General features: G+C 38.3%; 1 protein-coding gene across 1 annotated transcript in view; it reads left to right on the forward strand.

Moving 5' to 3' along the window:
- Positions 1-19,395, forward strand: part of LEKR1 (leucine, glutamate and lysine rich 1) — a 429,075-nt gene that overhangs the window by 395,436 nt on the left and 14,244 nt on the right. Inside the window, 2 exon segments of the mRNA XM_055081297.1 lie at positions 13,816-13,977; positions 17,499-17,798. Coding sequence (XP_054937272.1) covers positions 13,816-13,977; positions 17,499-17,798 — 462 coding nt within the window.

Consider the following 19,395-nt stretch of genomic DNA (forward strand, 5'->3'; position numbering starts at 1 on the left):
TACCATTTTCTTAATTGTTTGGGGTTTGTTTTTGTGGGTCTTTTTCTTCTCTTGTGTTTCCCGCCTAGAGAAGTTTCTTTAGCCTTTGTTGTAAAGCTGATTTGGTGGTCCTGAATTCTCTTAGCTTTTGCCTGTCTGTAAAGCTTTTGATTTCTCCATTGAATCTGAATGAGATCCTTGCTGAGTATGGTTGTAGGTTTTCCTCTTTCATCACTTTAAGTATATCCTGCCACTCCCTTGTGGCCTGCAGAGTTTCTCCTGAAAAATCAGCTGATAACCTTATGGGGATTCCTTTGTATGTTATTTTTTGCTTTTCCCTTGCTGCTTTTAATTTTTTTTCTTTGAATTTCATTTTTGTTAGTTTGATTAATATGTGTCTTGGTGTGTTTCTCCTACGGTTTATCCTGTATGGGACTCCCTGTGCTTCCTGACTTGGGTGACTCTTTCCTTTCCCATGTTAGGGAAGTTTTGCTCTATAATCTCTTATGTTTTCTCAGACCCTTTCTTTTTCTCTTCTTCTTCTGGGACCCCTATAATTTGAATGTTGGTACATGTAGTGTTGTCCCAGAGGTCTCTGAGATTGTCTTCAATTCTTATCTTTTTTTGTCTTTATTCTGCTCCTCAGCAGTTATTTCCACCATTTTGTCTTCCAACACAAGTATTCGTTCTTCTGCCTCAGTTATTCTGTTATTGATTCCTTCTGGTGTATTTTTCATTTCAGTTATTTTGTTGTTCATCTTTGTTTGTTTGTTCTTTAGTTCTTCTAGATCTTTGTTAAACATCTCTTGTATTTTCTCAATCTGTGCTTCCATTCTATTGCTGAGATTCTGGATCATCTTTACTATCATTACTCTGAATTCTTTTTCAGGTAGATTGCCTGTTTCCTCTTCGTTTATTCTCTCTTGTAGGTTTTTACCTTGCTCCTTCTTCTGTGACATATTTTTTTGCTGTCTCACTTTTTTTTCTTTTTTTTAATGAATGGGATTATGTTCCTGTCTTACTGGTTGTTTGGCCTGTGGCTTCCAACACTGCAGTTTCTAGACTGTTGGGTAGAGCTGGGTCTTGGTGCTGTGATGAGGACCTCTGGGAGACCTTACTCCGATGAATATTCCCTGGGATATGAGATTCTCTTTTAGTCCAGTGGTTTGGACTCAGTGCTCCCACCACGGGAGCTCAGGCCGACTCCTGGCTCGTGAACCATGATCCCGCAAGCCATGCAGGACAGCAAAAAAAAAAAGAAGGAGAACAATAACAAAGTAAAAACTAAAATTAGAATAGGAAACTAACAGCTATGTTAGAAAAAATATAAAAATAAAAATATAGATGAAACAACCACTGGAGGTAAAACAGAACCACAATAGTAAAAAAGAGGAGGAGGAAAAAAAAAGTGGAAAAGGCCTTGGCTGTGGAGGGCGGGGCCTAAGCAGGGGTGAAGTTTGGGCAGTGGGCGGGCCCTATGCTTAGGACCCAAAGAGCTGGAAAAGGCAGTGGGGGGGTTGGGGGGTGTTGTGGGAGGGGGGGCTTAGGCTCAACAGAACAGAAGGGCCCCAGGCATGCCTCCTGCCTCTGGTCTCAGAGGGTGGGGGGGGGGCCCATCTGGAAACCCAGCAGGCTTCCTGGTCTGCAGTGGGTGAGGCAAATGCCCTCTGCTCCTCTACTGCTCCTCCAGTCTGGAGGTCCCCTCTCACCTGCCTCTCCTGATCTCCCCACCCTCCTTCCTATGCCCCCAGGACCCACGTGGCCTGGAGGGGGCTTTGAAGGGCGTGGGACCAGCCTGGGAGCTCAGCAGACTCCCAGTGCCCGAGTGGGTGGGGCAAACATCCTCTGCTCATTTCCTGATCCTCCGGTCCTGGAGGGCCCCTCTCAACTGCCTCTCCTGTTCTCTCCTGGCCTTCCTCCTATGCCCCCAGGACCAACCTGGCCTGGAGGGGACCACTGAGCATGTAGGACCCAGCCCGAGATCCGGGCAGACTTCCCCGGCTGATTGGGCAGGGGAAATGCTGAGCCTGCTCCCCCTCTGATCTGAGCCCCTGAGGGTCCCTCCAGGCATGGGAACCCCTTCCCCTCCTGCCTCTCAGTCACCCCTCAGGGGTGCCAGTCCTGTCCAGGCTCCACTTCTCCTCCCCCCTCAGTCTCCCCACATCCTACCTGTGTGCTTGGGGGTTCTTCCCATCTCCCTGGGCGTCAGGGTCCACCACCAGCATCCGGCAGGCACCCTAGCTGTGGGGAGATGCGAACTCTGTATCTTTCCACACCACCATCTTGACTTGGAACCTCCAGCATAGGCTTTTTCTTCTCCTTCTTCTCTAAAGCCCACACTTCTATATTTTTTAGCCTTGGTGTACTCAGTTGGTTAGTCTATCCTTATTCACTTCCCCTACCCTTACCAATCCATGTTTAAAAATATGAAAAGATGATCCACCTATCTAGCAATCCAAAAAATTCAAATTAAAGCAAGGAGAGATTATTTTTTACTGCTTCAACTTTGTCTTGTGGTGAAGGTCTAGTGAGATAGTCTTTCATTCTTACTCTTTAAGGGACTGGAAATTACACAACCTTTTGGAGGGCATGCTGGCAATATGTATAAAGAGATATTATAAACATCCCATCTTTTGAGTCAGAAATTTCACTGATGGGTACTTCCCTGGTGGTCCAGTGGTAAAGAATCCACCTTACAATGCAGGGGGATGTGGGTTCGATCCCTGGTCGGGGAACTAAGATCCCACGTGCTGCGGGGCAACTAAGCCCACATGCCACAACTACTGAGCTCACATGCCTCAAGTAGAGCCCTCTTGCCACAAACTACAGAGCCCACACGCTCTGGAGCCCATGCACCACAACTACAGAGCCCATGCGCCCTGGAGCCTGCGCACCACAACTAGAGAAGAGAAAACCTGCATGCCACAACTAGAGAGAAGCCCGCACACCACAATGAAGATCCGCATGCCTCAAAAAAGATGCTGCGTGCCACAACTAAGACCCGACGCAGCCAAAAAGAAATAAAATAAATAAATAATAAATAAATATTTGAAAAAATAAAAGAAAGTTCACTGATGGAATTAGTGAAATGCAGATGGAGATTCACAGATCATTCCTTTCCCTCAAACTCCTGAGCTCCTCTTAGATTGACAAAATGAACTTTCCTGCCTTTGCTTATGTAGAAGTTCCTCATCTCTTTGGTCACACCCCACCAATGACCTTCAGATATAATCCACTGGAAGAGAAGTCTCTGCATTCATGATCCACTCTAGTACTGCTGCTTACTGTGCCCTATCCCTGAGATGCTAACAAAGCATGCAGACCAAGTTAGTGTTAGCATCTGACCATATAAAACTATATGTTCTTGCTTTATGCTTAGTTAATTTGTTGATGAAAATAAACATATGCGAGATTATCTAAGTTCTTATTAAAACCATGATATCTTTCTAATAAATTAATTATATCATAGATGTATTTTGGCCTGTGTAATTTTCTTTAATATAAATGGACATTTCATTCTTTTGAGAGGACATGACTTTTTGTTAATAAATCTTGTAATTTAGCTTAGCAGTAAATCAAGATCCAGACCAGTAAAGCCAACGAATGATAATTATGCTTGGCTGTGTTAGTTATTGAGACTATGAATTAAAATTTCCCTGAAAGTACTCTCATGAGAAAGGAGAATCGCTAATATGACATTGTCATCTCTTTCTTGGGTCATTGTGCCTTTGCATAGGAATGAAATGTTCCCTTTACAAATGTATAATACACATATTAGAATAAACTTCATAACTTAAATGCTTTTAACAGTCAAAAAAAGTAGATAGCAATTTATGCCCTTGCTTAATTATTTTAGAGTATGTAAAAAGCACATAATAGAATCAATAGTTGCTATGCAACAAGGATGGCACATTTTAAAATAACTGAGTATTTACTAATTATCATGGATTTTTGTTTATTTCAAGTATTGCTTTGATGTGAAGAAAGCAAATTAATGTGCATGCTGAACATTTTAAATTGGTTCCAAATGCAGTGTTGTTACTTTTCAGTTAAAATGTTGTAATTTAAAAATTTCCCACAGCCAGACTGCTTACAATAAGTGATAGTCACCTATTGACTATCACTTTATAGTGCCATAAACAAATTCCAACCAAATATTTTCTTAGATTATTACTAAGATATCACATTATGGAACATCTTAGAATTATACTATTGACCTCATTTTAAACAGTACATAGCATTTTGAGAAACCAGTAGTTAAAACAAACAAAACCTTACTTCCTGACTAAGCAAATGGATTGATAGTGAAAACTCAGGTAGAAAAAGTTTACTTCAAGAAATAATTCCAGCATTGAAGGGTGAGGCAAAAAAAATCTCAAATTCTTCTTTAAAATGGAAGATCCAAATGGCCTAATAATTCCTAATGTACCTCAGTGTACTGTTAATGGAATTAAAAAAGACAACTTGTAAAATACAATTTGACAGAGATAAAGTCATCATTTAAAAAATATCAGTTTTCATTTATGTGTAATTAATGTATGGTTAAAATGAATATTGAGGGTACACTTTAATTTTTAAAATTATGCCATGTAATTTTCAAAATTGAATTAATAAAATCATAAAATTTTAGGTCTGGAATAGCCTGCAAAGATCATCTGATTTAAACCCTTAATCTACATAATAAAAATAGTCTATTATTAGAGTGTTTACTATATGCCAAGCCTTGTGCTAAATGCTTTTCATCAATATAATTTTAATCATTCTAACATTATTATTCCCGTTTGCACATGGAAAAAAATAAAGCTCAGAGAAGTTAGGTAATTTGCCAAGGTTATATAGCCAGGAAATGAGAACTGATACAACACCCCCACCCCCTTCAAAAATGAGAGCTAATACAAAGTCCAAAATGTCTGTATTTGGCTTAGTTGGACTAACAGGAACCAGATTTACCCTCCTTCCTGAAACAACTAAAACACTGGAGAAAAGATAGAAACAATGGTTTCAAGACACTGGACATCAGGCAATGAAGGACAGTGATTCTTGGAGATAAGAGACAAACAAGATAACCCCTGTGCCTAACTTAGTGCCTTGAAATAAATTTAAGGCCATGGTACAGGGAGTGGGAATCCAGGTGGAGTTTGGCAGATTCTCTGAGTTGAGGAGACCTTATGAAGAGTCCAGGGAATCTAAGTGGCTAGAATTCACAGGATAGTGTTCTCAGGAGACAGCTGCACAGAGAAAGAATATTGGATGTCTACAAAGAATCCCCATTAATTATATGTATGCTCAGTGCATATAAATGGGGAAACTACCCAGAGCAAGGGAGACCATCTGAAAGGATCAGAGATAAGAGTACCAAATGCTTACACAAGGCCAATAATAATGCCTTTTCTCACCAGCCAGACTGGAAAACCTATAATTCATAGGGCACTAGGTAGAGTTCTCAGAAGGGTCTTGCATCAGTAGTAGGGAATAATTAGCCCTAGACTAAATGCTGAGCTGGTCCTGCTCAACAAATTTTAAAAGGAAGGCATTAAAAAAAATCAAGCTGATTCCAAGAAACTTAACTACAACCCAGAAGAGAATTCAAGAATATTTATAAGAATACAAAAATATCCAGCATTTAACAAGATAAAATTCACAATGTCTAGCATCCAATCAAAAATTGCCCTACATGGAAACAGGAAAATAGGACTCATAATGAGAAGAAAAATCAACAAATAAAAATTGACTCAGAAAGGCACAGATGTTAGAATTAGCAGGCAAGGACATTAAAACAGTTATGATAACTGTATTCCATATGTCCAAAAACTAGAGGAAAAATTGACCATGTTAAGCAGAGATGTGGAAGATATAAAAAAGACCTAAACTGAATTTATAGAGATGAAAACTACAATTGTCTGAGATGAAAAGTATACTGGATGGGATTAATGGCAGATTAAACATTCCAGAAGAAGAGATTAGTTAAATTGAAGACACAGCAATAGAAACTACGCAATGAAATAAAATAGAAAAGAGACTCAGAACAAAAAAAGGGCATCAGTGAGCTGTGAGACAAATTCAAGTGGCCTAATATATGTATAATTGGACTCCTCAAAGGACAGGAAAGAGAGGACAGAAAAAATATTTGAAGAAATAACAGCTAAAAAAAACAAAATTTGATGAAAACTATAAACCCACGGATTCAAGAAGCTCAGCAAACCTCAAGCATATTAAAGAAGCTCAGCACACCTCAAACATTATAATCCAATTGCTCAAAAATATTAATAAAAAGAAAATCTCAAAAGCAATCAGAGAATAAAAGACATATATGAGGAACAAAGATAAGGATGAGAGCAGATTTTTTTTTTATCATAAACAATATAAGCAAGAAGACAGTGGGACAGAAAGTATTGAAAGAAGAAGGGTGGGGCAGGGGTGAGGGGGTGGTGGTGGGAGCTGTCAACTTAGAATTCTATACAAAGTGAAAATATTTTTCAAACATGAGGGTGAAATAAAGATCTTTTCAGAATGAAAAAACCAGAAAAAAATGTATCACCAGCACATCCACACTATAAGAAATGTTAAAAGAAGTCCTTTATTCAGAAGGAAAATTATACCAGATGGAAATATGGATCTATACAAAGGAATGTAGAACACCAGAATTGGTAACAATGTGGATAAATATGATATTTTTATCATTTAAATTTCTTTAAATTATAATGGACTATTTAAACAAAAATATTAATAATCTAATATGAGATTTATAACATGTAGAAGCAAAATATATGACAACAATATCACAATAGCTGGGAAGGGAAAGATGGAAGTATACTATCGTGAAATTCTTTTTTTTCTTCTTTTAAGTGAAAATATAATTTATTGGCTCTCGTAACTGCAAAGTTCAGTGGTGGGCTACCTTCAGGCACTGCTGGATTCAGGGCTGTCAAGCTGGTTTTCTGCCAGATTGGTTTCATTTTCAGACTCAGAGTTGTCCCTCCTGATGGCAAAAAGGGAACAGTTGCTCCTCCCGTCTCTTTTCTGCATTCTTAGCAAAAAACTCACTGTGGTTGTCAGATTCTAACTGAATCATGTGCTTAGTCTTGGACCAATCACCACAGCTGGCAAGACTGGGCATGTTGATTCATTCAGACCTGGGTCACATGCTCACCCTTGCAGGACAGATTCCCACCCAACCATATTGACTGACGATAGAGGAAGAATGAATCCCTAAAAAAAAAAGAAAAGAAAATAACAAATATTCCCTGAAGTTTCCAGTTAAAAGATGGGCCAAGAGATAGGGCAATGGGTAGGCAAACTGACAATGAGCTGGGAAATACAGTGGACCCTTCTGGGGGTACCTTCCTGGCAGATTACCCTTCTCTAAGAATTTCTCCATCTGCCTCATGGGTTGAGCCAGATTCCTTTCATTTGCCCCACTCTGGCCACTCTACACCCTTGAAACCCTGCTTTCTATCCCCAAAGCCTGAAGTGAATGAATGAAAGTAATAGTTCCTGGACCCTCTGACTTTTGGTTGGGGTTGGTGAGTACGGAACAATGGCAGGAGATCTAAGGAAGGGAAGAAGGGGTCCTTTCATTTTAGTTTTATCCATCAACCAACCATCACAGCCCCCTTTTTCCTCCAGCCTTATAGAGATATAATTGACATGTGACACTGTAAGTTTAGTATGTACAACATGATGATCTGACACACACATATATATGTTGCAAAATAATTACTACAATAGGGTGAGTTAACATATCCTTCACTTCACATAATTACCTTTGTTGTTTTGGTAGTGGTGGTGAGAATATTTAGATTCTTATACAATATATGAAGTGATATATCACAAGAAGATAGATTGCAATAAGTTAAAAATGTATTCTATAAACTCTAAACCAACCACAAAAATAGAAAAACAAAGAGTTACAGCTAATAAACCAGCAAAGGAGATAAAATTGAATTTAAAAAATAATCCAAAAGAAGACAGAAAAAGAGGGGAAAAAAATGAGATGAGCCAAATAGAAAATGCATAGCAAGATAGATTTAAAGCTAATCATATCAATAGTCAAATGAAATATAAATGGTCCAAACCAGGGTCAGCAAACTTTTTCTATAAAGGTCCAGTTAGCAAATAAAATATTTTTGGTTTGTGGAACATACAGCCTCTCTTGCAACCACTCCACTCCACCATTGTAGCTTAAAAGCAGCCATAGATGATATGCAAATAAATGGTCATGGCTGAATTTAGTCTGTGGACCACGGTTTGCCAAGCCCTAGTCTAAATACCCCCATTAAAAGACAGAGATTGGGCTTCCCTTGTGGCGCAGTGGTTGAGAGTCCGCCTGCCGATGCAGGGGACACGGGTTCGTGCCCTGGTCCGGGAAAATCCCACATGCCGAGGAGCGGCTAGGCCCGTGAGCCAATGGCCGCTAAGCCTGTGCTGCACAACGGGAGAGGCCACAACAGTGAGAGGCCCACGTAACACACACACACACACACACACACACACACACACACAAAAGACAGAGATTGTCATGTTGGATAAAAATGCAAGACTCTACTATATGTTGCCTATAAGAAATATACTTTTATATAAAGAAATATTTTTAAAAATAGGTTAAAAGTAATGGATGGAAAAAAGATATGCTAGAATAAATCAAAAGAAGCTAAAGTAGCTACATTACAATCAAAATAGATTTCAGAGAAAGAAATCAGAATATTTAGAATATTACCAAAGATAAAGAAGGTCATTTCATAATGATAAAGGGATTGGTTCACCAAGAAGACATAATAATCCTAAATGGTTTTTCACCTAGTAACAGAACTTAAAAATTAAGCAAAAAATGATAGAACTGCAAGGAGAAATAGACAAATCTATAATTAGAGTCAGAGATGTCAATAGCCCTCTCTCGATAATGGATAGAAAAATATCCAGAAAATTCATTAAGGATATAAACTATGGAAAATGGTATAATAATTTATTTTGAAGAGATACAGTAAACACTATTACCAAATATGATCTAATTGATATGTATAGAATTCTCCATTTAACAGCAGAATACACTTTCTTCTCAAGTGCGCATGGGACATTTATTAAAGTAGATCATATACTGGGAGTAAATATGTCTCAATAAATTTAAAAGGATTCAAGTCATACAAAGTATTTTCTCTAACCACAATGGAATCAAATTAGAATTCATTAACAGAAAGTTATCTGGAAAAAAATCCCCCAATATTTTGAAACTAAACAAATACCAAGTCCATGCCCTTAACCACTATGCCATGTAGATGTGTAGGGAGACAGCTGTGTGGAAAAACTCACCACGCTGAGCTATGGAGTCCACCAGAGACACCTGAGTGTGCAGCCCTCTCCACCTCATAGTAGCTCTAAGATCTTTGTGAAGGCACTTAATTTCTCTGAGACTATTTCTTACTGTAGACAGTGGGAATAATAATTATTGTATGTTCTTTCCAGGGTTGTTGTAAGAATTAAATGATTTAGTAGATGAAAAGGTCCCTGTACCATACCACCTAGCCTGTTTAATTTACTTGGTGAACATTCTCTCCTTCCGCCCTCAGTTTACTCAGTTCTTGGTAGGACTTCTGTGCATAGTCTGATTCCTTAGCATTCGTATTTTTTTACTACAATACAAAGCCTAGTATTTGAATAGTCATCTACTTTTATAATGTATTTATTCAGTGGTTAATTTAGAAATAATCTGAAGCATTTAGTTTTCAACCAGTATTTGTTTTTAAACTTTTAGAAAATAGTATAATAATTTATTTTTAGGAGATATATTTTGTTTAATGATATATGTACATCAAATATAAACAAGTGGTCTGATTTCTAGTTTGACATCAGAAACTCCCTTGGTTTTAAAGGGATCATCAAAGTAATAAGTGATTATATTTGGTGTTTGGCTCCATGAACAGTTAGAAAATGATATCAAAATCAACGACAAAGATCTCACTTGGAAAATAATTAGTGGAAAGATAGCATTTTGCACACTAGTATTAGACACAAATATTATAAAACTCTAATTATGCATTTCAACAACAAATACAAAAGGAATTAAAAAACAACATACTCAGAATGCTCGGGAGTCATCAGAAGGCCTTCAGGGAGGAGACAGAGTTTGAGCTAGAGGAAGATATGGATGAATTAAAATCTGGAATGTGTACACAGACAATAATTGATTTTACTTTGTGTAACTCTTGAACTCATATATTATTCATGCTGTTTTTTAGAGATTAGAATATTTTCATGATTTTCAAAACTACCATTAGTTATTTTCTAAAGCAGTTCATAATATATGTGTGCACCATCACCTAATTCATTTATTTTTCATAAACATAAGTCCTGCCATCTAAGATATTTTAAACAAACAGCTCTTATCAACATGTCAAAAATGTAAACATGACAATTTTTATGAATTCATCTTTTCAATGACAATATACCAGCTTAAGCAAATCATTGTTTGTGGGCTCATCACTTTGTTCAGACTCTTCAGATCATGAAGGAACCAGTAGTGTCATCTCTCTGTGCTACGGAGTCAACACATTCAGATGGCTTTTGGCTTCCCACTGCAGCTTCCTTAAATGTTTAGAAATCCCACCTGAAGCTCATCACTTTGCTTCTCTTTCTCAGGTTGTGCAAATTAAAAATCAAATCAGTAATAGTAAATCACTCTTCGTTTTATCTACAGTGTTTTTCTTTCCCACCCTCCATCTATTCCTTCCTTTTTCCCCTTCCCCTTACCTACACTAGTTCATTCCAAGGAACAGTTCAGGGGCAAGAAGATCTCCTTTCTTCCTGACTCAGGTAGAACAGAACATTCTTCTCATTCAACCAGTCAGCCACAACCTTTCCTTCCTTGAACGCTTCCTTTGTTCCCTCTTCATCAAGGGACTCTGCTGATTTGCTAAGTGGCCTCTTCCCCATAATAAATTTAAAGAACTTCTGTTTTTAAAAGTTCTTCTCAAGTCCTTCTGTCATCTAATTTAGTTTGTCCTGTCCCACATAGTTTATGTACATCCTTGTTCTCTAAATTTGAATCCATATTTTGAACTATGTGTTTTTATCCTAAAATAACTCTTTGGCTCTACCAATTAACCACACAATTTTGAACACTTGATATTTTAGTACCTCAGCACAAATTTTTCTTGAGTTTCTCAAAAAATGTTTGTTTACTCTTTTTTTAAAAATAGTGTCATGGTATCTTGTGGGCTATTAACTCGAAATTTTCCGAAAGTTTTGCATTTGAATTCCGCCTTTCATGTGTTCTTGACTTATCTATTCCAGTGTGGCTGGAGCACAGTAATCAAATGGGAAAAGCAGTAAAAGTCAGGTTGGAGAAGTCCAGGGCCGCCATACATGGTGTTCAGGTTGCATCGTGACTAATAGCACAGGCCAAGGGAGAGAAGGGAGCTGGAATCTGGCCTGGGCTCTGCTCACCAAGTCTTGTGCCCTGCCCAAGGCTGTGTTCATCTAAGGAAGGCATGCTTTGTTGATTTACACAAAGGTGTCATATGGGCTGATGGTGGTCCTGTAGAAGATCATGTATGGGAGTTTGGATTTTATACTAATGCATTGAAAAACCACTAAGAAGGAATAAAATAATCCAATTTATACTCTGTGAAGAACACTCTGCTGTGTATCAGGTGTTGGAGAGAGGCAGGAATAGAAGTAAGGAGGCCACTCAGGAGGTGGTGGTGACCACAACTAGGGTGGTGGAAGTAGAGGTGTAGAGAAATGGATGGATTTGATGCATCTTTTGGAGAAAAAATGAACAGGACTTGGTGCTGGATTAGGTGTGGAGGGTAAGGGGGACAGAAGTGTGAAAGGTGATTACCCCAGTTACTGACTTGAATAACTCGATGGGTGATGTGGTACTGTGTCCTGAGATGGGGAGTATTGAGGAAGGAACAGGTGGGGAGGGGATTGTATCAAGATCTCTGGTTCAGACAGTTTTTTTGAGACACCTGTGATGTATCTAAATGACTACCAGGAGGCAAGTGAACACAAGTACCTGGAATTCAGAAGAACATCTGCTCTTTTTTCTGAGGGCCCTGAGGCTCTCCTTGTCTTTTGTAATCTGCTAGCAACACACCTGAACAGTTCTATCATGTTCCTAAATGATTATCGGTATCCTTTCCCCCAAACAATCCAGAAATTTATTTTGAGAGAACCAAAATAACTCCGTGCATTGAGTATAAACATAACTGTTTTGCCTTGAGGCAAATGATCAGTCCTATACCCAGTGCAATAAATCCCACAGACTCCACACTGGGGCTAGTCTTCTATGTGGATTTTATGTAATTTAAATGGCTTCCTGCAAACTTTCTTAGCAAACTTTCTGTTTCCTGGTACCCTAGTTTCAGTATCCCCTTGAGAAATTCAGGTCGACCTCTCTCCTTCTCCTCTTAGTGGCCTGAGAATCACAGTCACAGTAAGTCATGTTTGACGGTTTTTCTCCCAAGTTATCTGGCATTTACTCCCTCTTAGAATTTATAATCATGGCACAATGTAAATCCCGAGCAGGCCTGTCACTGGGATCCCTTCTCTACTCCACTATATAGTCTCCCAGGCCTAAATGACTCCAGGACTCATAGATTTGTTCTCTTGCTCCAGTAGACAGAGCCAAAACCAATGGTTAAAAACCACGGGGAGAGAGATGTTGGCTCAACTAAAGGAAAAACTTCCTAATGCTGAGCGCTGTCTGAAAATGGAAACGCCTGCTGGGGAAGGAGTGAATTATGGTTTCTGGTGGTGGTGAGGCACAGAGCAGACAATGATTTGGTGCAAATTCCATGGTAGAGACTGAAGTCAGGATGTAGAAGTAATCTCCACTGACTATTGAATTCCTGCTTGTGCAAGAGCTTTACACAGATGTTTCATCTCATTTAGTCCTCATAATGACCCCCAAGGGAATTAGTTATAACCACATCAGGAGAGGTTACAGTCACAATTTAAGATCACACAACTAGAGTGGCAGAGCCAGGATTTAGAGCCAGGATTTAAACTCAATCCAAAACCTTTGTTTCTTCTTCCACAATTCATGGAAGCTTGAGAAAATGAACTAGGGGATTTCTAAGGTCCCTTCCAGCACCGTGATTCTATGTGAGTCAAAATCTGGATACGGGCATCACTGACTATGTTTTCCTTCAATCAGCCTTCTGGCCTCAATCACATTAAAATGATAATCTTTGACCCCAAAACTGTCTGATCTCTATCAAGAAAGGACCATTTAAAAAAATCGACATTTATACCTTGTATCCACTCTTAGTTTTCAGCAGAACTTAGTGTAAGTGGCTCAAAAATTTTTTTTTTTCCTTATAGGGTTGCTGGCAAGGACTGAGTTTATGCCATAAATGTACAGAAGATTAAGCTTTTAGTATTTCTGAAAATTGTTATAATATATTGTACTAACTTCTCTACTCATTTTACAGGTTTTGATGGTCTTAGAAGATGTAACACTATTTGACCTAAGGTCAACTTTTCTGGCCCGAGTTCTGAGTCAGATTTTTTTTAAACATTAGAATTTAAAAATTAATATTAGGATTAGAATTTTTAAAATGATTAGATCCTGAGTTCTCATCACAAGAAAAAAAAATCGATTTCTTTAATTTTGTATCTATATGAGATGATGGATGTTCAGTAAACTTATTGTGATAATAACTTCAGGATATATGTAAGTCAAATCTTTATGCCATACACCTTAAACTTATACAGCACTGTATGTCAATTATATCTGAATAAAACTGGGAGAAAAAATATGAGTCTGAAAATAGGCTTAATTTACTTATCTTAAGATAAAATGGCTCTATTTGTGTGTTAAATGCTATTTTCTAGATTGAAGCTGAACTCGCCAAGGAAAGAGCCCAACATTTAGTTGAATTTCAGGAGCAAGCTCTTCTCTTTAAAGAAGTTAAACTGGAACTCGATATTGAAAAGGAAAAACACCAAGAAATAATCCAAAAGTGTAAGAAAGAACAAGAAGAACTACAAATGAAGGTCTGTCATTATGATGTTCATCATTATTTAATGGGTTTGAAACTGTAGATGTTGGTTATTTCCCCCTAAGGTCACCACTATATTTATAACTCCTGTAGATTTTCTCATGGTCATTGTGCCTTAGTTTTAGGTAGGTAGAATGGTTTGGCTATTCTCCAGAATGAATGACTGAGATAAATTATATAAGCATACAATCCAGCTATGTATGGTATTTTTTCCTACTAAAATAAACTTATTTTTAAAACAGCATAAATTATATAACTAATAATTAGCATGGTTAGATGTTCCAATACCTCAAATATCCAACAAAAGATAATGAGGTGTTTCATATAATTAAAATTTTACCAACAATTAAAGCCTATCCTCTTTAATTGCAAATATTTTCAACTTTAAATATTTTTTAATGAAGGGAAATATTTTTTAAATGTAATCACACCTCCATAATTTCTTTTTTTCAAAGTATCATTTTAACTTTATTTTTTTATTTATTTATTTTTGGCTATGCTGGGTCTTCATTGTTGCGCGCAGGCTTTCTCTAGTTGCGGTGAGCAGGGGCTACTCTTTGTTGCGGTGCGTGGGCTTCTCATTGCGGTGGCTTTTCTTGTTGCAGAGCATGGGCTCTAGGCACGCGGGCTCAGTAGTTGTGGCTCGTGGGCTCTAGAGTGCAGTCTTAGTAGTTGTGGCGCACGGGCTTAGTTGCTCCGTGGCGTGTGGGATCTTCCCGGACCAGGAATCGAACCCATGTCCCCTGCATTGGCAGGCAAATTCTTAACCACTGCACCACCAGGGAAGTCCCCATAATTTCTTAAACAATGTGTCCTAAATATAATACAAGGTTTCGTTAAGGTTCCCTTGTTTTCATAAGACCTGAGAGTAGAGTGTGTGTGTGTGTGTGTGTGTGTGTGTGTGTGTGTATTAACCAAGACCCAGTGGTGGAATCATATTTTTGAATAAACTCATTAAGAGTCTATGTAAATTAGCCTTAAATGAGACTTACTGGCCTCTACTTTGGTGTATAGGGAGTATGGTATAGTGGCTCACTGGGAACGATAAGCAGGGCCAGCCACGTGAGTGTAGCACCACAGGTCCCCACACTCAAAAAGTCCTTTCAGTTTTAACACTCTGCAAATGCTGTCTTGAAATTCTTAATAATTTTACCTCTGGGGGTACTTCCCTGGTGGTCTAGTGGTTAAGACTCCCCCTTCCAATGCAGGGGGTTTAACTTCAAATGTGAGTTGGATCCCTGGTCAGGGAGCTAAGATCCCACATGCCTTGGGGCCAAAACATCAAAACATAAAACAGAAGCAATATTATAACAAATGCAATAAAAACTTTAAAAATGGTCCACACCAAAAAAAGAATTCTTAAAAAATTTTTTAAAAAGTAATTTTATGTCTTAATTTGTGTTTTGTTAAGTGAAGTCCTTTTGGGACAATGGAGCACGTGCTGGGAACTTGTAGCCTGGCTCACCTTAGGCCCCTTCTCTTCTGGACAGATTCTATCCTAGACAGGCCTCTTGCTTCCTGGCTCCTGCCCCCACCCCCCATTTCCCCTAACCTTGTGACTGCTGTTGCAGTCCCCAGGTGGCTCAGGACCATCAGCAGGGGAGTGCTGAAAGGCAGGCTCCAACTTACCAGGGCTACAGTCTTTCAAGAGAAATCATAAGTCCAGATTTTGTGAGTGAATTCTTTTGATTTTTTTAAAGGAATATTATTCAGCTTTATTTACTTATTTATTTTTGGCTGCATTGGGTCTTCATTGCTGTGCGTGGGCTTTCTCTAGTTGTGGTGAGCAGGGGCCACTCTTCGTTGCGGTGTGCAGGCTTCTCATTCCAGTGGCTTCTCTTGTTGCAGAGCATGGGCGCTAGGTGCGCAGGTTTCAGGAGTTGTGGCACACAGGCTCAGTAGCTGTGACTTATGGGCTCTAGAGAGCAGGTTCAGTAGTTGCAGTGCATGGGCTTATTTGCTCCGCGGCATGTGGGATCTTCCTGGACCAGGGCTCGAACCCGTGTCCCCTGCATTGGCAGGTGGATTCTTGACCACTGTGCCACCAGGGAGGTCCCTTGATTTTTTAAATGTTGACTCCCTTTTAAAAATATCAAAACATATTTGTGGCTATGTGAGCCTCCTCTCCCCAGGATAACCTGCTCTGTTTCAGTGTCAGCTCTCCTCTGGATGAAGGAAACGACTGTTCAGACCTAGCAGTGGCCCTCTTCCTTCCTGGATTAATTGAAGAAAATGGAATATTAATTTAATTTATAAAATTACTAAGTGTGGTAAATAGATTTCTTGTAAAAGTTATTCTTAATGTAAATTTAACATTTGAAACAAATTTTGGATACATAAATCTTAAGTAATGGTTCACAAAATCCTTGGAACTTTGGTCTATGAATGTTTTCCATTCTTCATGGGCTGATTTCTTGTACTAATATTTATGTGACAATATCCATAGCATAAATAATAAGGATATGTTTCATCAGAAGGAGCTTTGCTCTTCCTGGTCTGTTTTCTGTTATTTGTTTTGCTTTTTAAGGAAAAAAAAAGTAATCTTTTCCCTTCTAAAGAATTTCATGACTTTGAGGAGAAGTTTCTCAAGATATTCTTTCCTCTCTTTGTCTAGAGGCACCACCTTCAGAAGCAGTATATTTTCTAAGTATTCTGGTATCCTCTGGAACTGCACTGTCTAATGTGGTAACTTACGTGTCTACTTAAGTTTCAATCAATTAAAATTAAATAAAATTGAAAATTGAGTTCCTCACTCATGTTTGCCACGTTTCAAATGCACAAGAGCCCATACTAACAAGCAAGAGACTATTATGTGCATTTCTTCCCAGCTCAATGATCAGTGATATCACCTTCATAGCTTGGAATTGGCCATGGTGAGAGTATTCACACCATGGAAATTAGATATAAATCTGGCTTTTGTGTGTGTATGTGTGAGTCTGTTGTTAAACATTTACCAGCACACCACTATCAATAGTCACATGTGGCTAGTGGCTACCATATAGGACAGCGCAGAATATTTCTATCATCACAGAAAGTTCTGTTGGGCAGGGCTGCTATAGAAGGTGTAGTGTCTAGGGTACCTCCAGTCATCATATTCAAGAAAGAAAAAATATATATTGAAGGAAAACTTAACTGGTATGGTTTGAGTAGACTATAGCTGTGGTGCTCTCCTACATGCATCCCCAAACATCAGGCATTTCTAGGTCCCAAAGCCACCCTAAAGTGAGTCCAGACAGGCACTTGATCAAGACTTGAGCTGTCCTTGGTAGCTCAGTTCAGCCACAGAGATTTATGTATTTCCAAGTATGCCCAAGTGATTAATGCAATTCCATTTTAGTTGATAAAAATAAAATTTTAGTCTTAACTTTTAAAATCTTGAAGGCCTATATATGTCGTAGGATTTGTTTTCATTAGATCAGAACACCAGTTATTTAGAATAAGCCTCTTAAAACCACAAGAATTCTGTGGATACCTAGAGATTATCACCCATAAACTAATGCAAGATTTATCTTACAGATATCTGACTTAATTGAAGGTGCTACTAAAGATCTAAGGCTGAAAGTGGCTACTCTTGAAGAAAAACTCCATGAATCCCATATTCAATATACTGAAGAATCTGAGTTAAAGGAGAAAGAAATCGAAAACCTTAAAAATTTGGTTGCAGAATTTGAATCACGCTTGAAGAAGGAAATTGACAGTAATGATTCAGTTTCAGAGGACTTGAGGAAGGAAATGAAACAGAAGTCAGATGAACTGGAAAGAGTAATGCTGGCACAAGCACAACTGATACAGCAATTCAACCAGTCCCAGGAAGAGGTAAGAAGCAGGTGATGGTACCATTGCAGTTAGTGGAAGAGTGCATGTTCTTTCAACAAACAAAACAGGAAAGGTAGCTTGGTGTCATGCAAAGAGTCCTGGACTGTTAATCAGAGATCTGGGGTCATATCCTGGCTCTGTCCTTAACTAGGCAGGCACTTAACCTCTCCAGACCTGGCTTCCTTTTCTGTAAAATGAATAATACATTTAACTACATAATCTCTAAGGTTTCCTCAGCCAGTTCTACTGTGTTGCAAATGACCATTTAAAACCTCTAAGATTAGAAATCTTTATAAATTTATGTCTTATTTGTTGTGACATTAAATTTTTGCCAAAGAAACTTTTAGAGTACTTGCCGCTTAAGTTAATATTTTGGACAATATATTTTAAAAACAATTGTTCTTTAGGGTTTTATTTTTCTGTCAATCTAAAGTTATAAGATAATTTACATGTATTGGTCTTCTTTCCTATGTATGCATGATTATTTCAGCAGTGTTTTTATTTAAACCAGAGTAGACTTATTTCGATTTGAAATTTTTTTTCCTAAGAAAATATTATTTCTGAACTGCTGAGCAGTTTAGAAATGGTGGATGCTATGGAATGAATGTGTGTCCCCCCAAATTCATATGTTGAAACCTAATCCCCAGTGTGATAATATGTGGAGGTGGGTCTGTGGGAGGTGATTACATCTTGAGAGATCAACTAATTTCCTGAATGGGGTTAGTGCCCTTATGAAAGAAAACTTCCTCACCCCTTCCACCATGTGAAGACACAGCAAGAGGATGGCCATCTTGAATCAGGAAGCGAGCCCTCACCAGACACCAAATCTGCTGGCACCTTGTTCTTGAACTTCCCAGCCTCCCAAACTGTGAGAAATAATGTTTGTTGTTTAAACCACACAGCCTCTGGTATTTTGTTATAGCAGCCCAAACTTATTAAGACAGCGGGACAATTTTCCAATAGCCAAGAATTAGAATATTGTCACATTAGAATATTTGACCCCATTTATGACAGTATAGCAAATAAAGGCAAATGGTGGAAGATTCTGAATGTTAGTGATGAGTAATTTTTTTTGGTTTTATTGGCATCTTAATAAAAGAATAAAAGGAAAGTGCTAGTAGTAATATTGATAGTTAACAAATATACCATGTTTTCTTCCTGTATTTAAATTATCAACCCAAATTAAAAGTTTATGCTATCATTATAATTATGAAGTGAACCTACTGCAAAGAAATTTTAAGTTAAAATGTAGAATTAACAGAATACTGGATCAAGAATAATGCCTAAAACCCTATAGAGTAGGAATTATTTCCATGTTACAGATGAGGAACTGACTCAAGATATTTGAATAATTTGTAAGGTCACACAACATGGTGGAGCAAAGATTCAAATATGAATCTCCAAGATTTGACTCTCCAAACTTCATGTCATGAATCTCTATGCTTCCTCTTTTAGGATACCAGAATTCTAGTTATTCTGCTTCCAAATTTCAAAGTGACCTCAGGCTTGGCACTCAACATCTCCAGGACACACACACACACACACATACACACACACACTCTCTCTCTCTCTCTCTCTCTCTCTCTCTCTCTCTCTC

This window comes from Physeter macrocephalus, chromosome 1 (genome assembly GCF_002837175.3).
Source record: "Physeter macrocephalus isolate SW-GA chromosome 1, ASM283717v5, whole genome shotgun sequence".
NCBI classification, from domain to species: Eukaryota; Metazoa; Chordata; class Mammalia; order Artiodactyla; family Physeteridae; genus Physeter; species Physeter macrocephalus.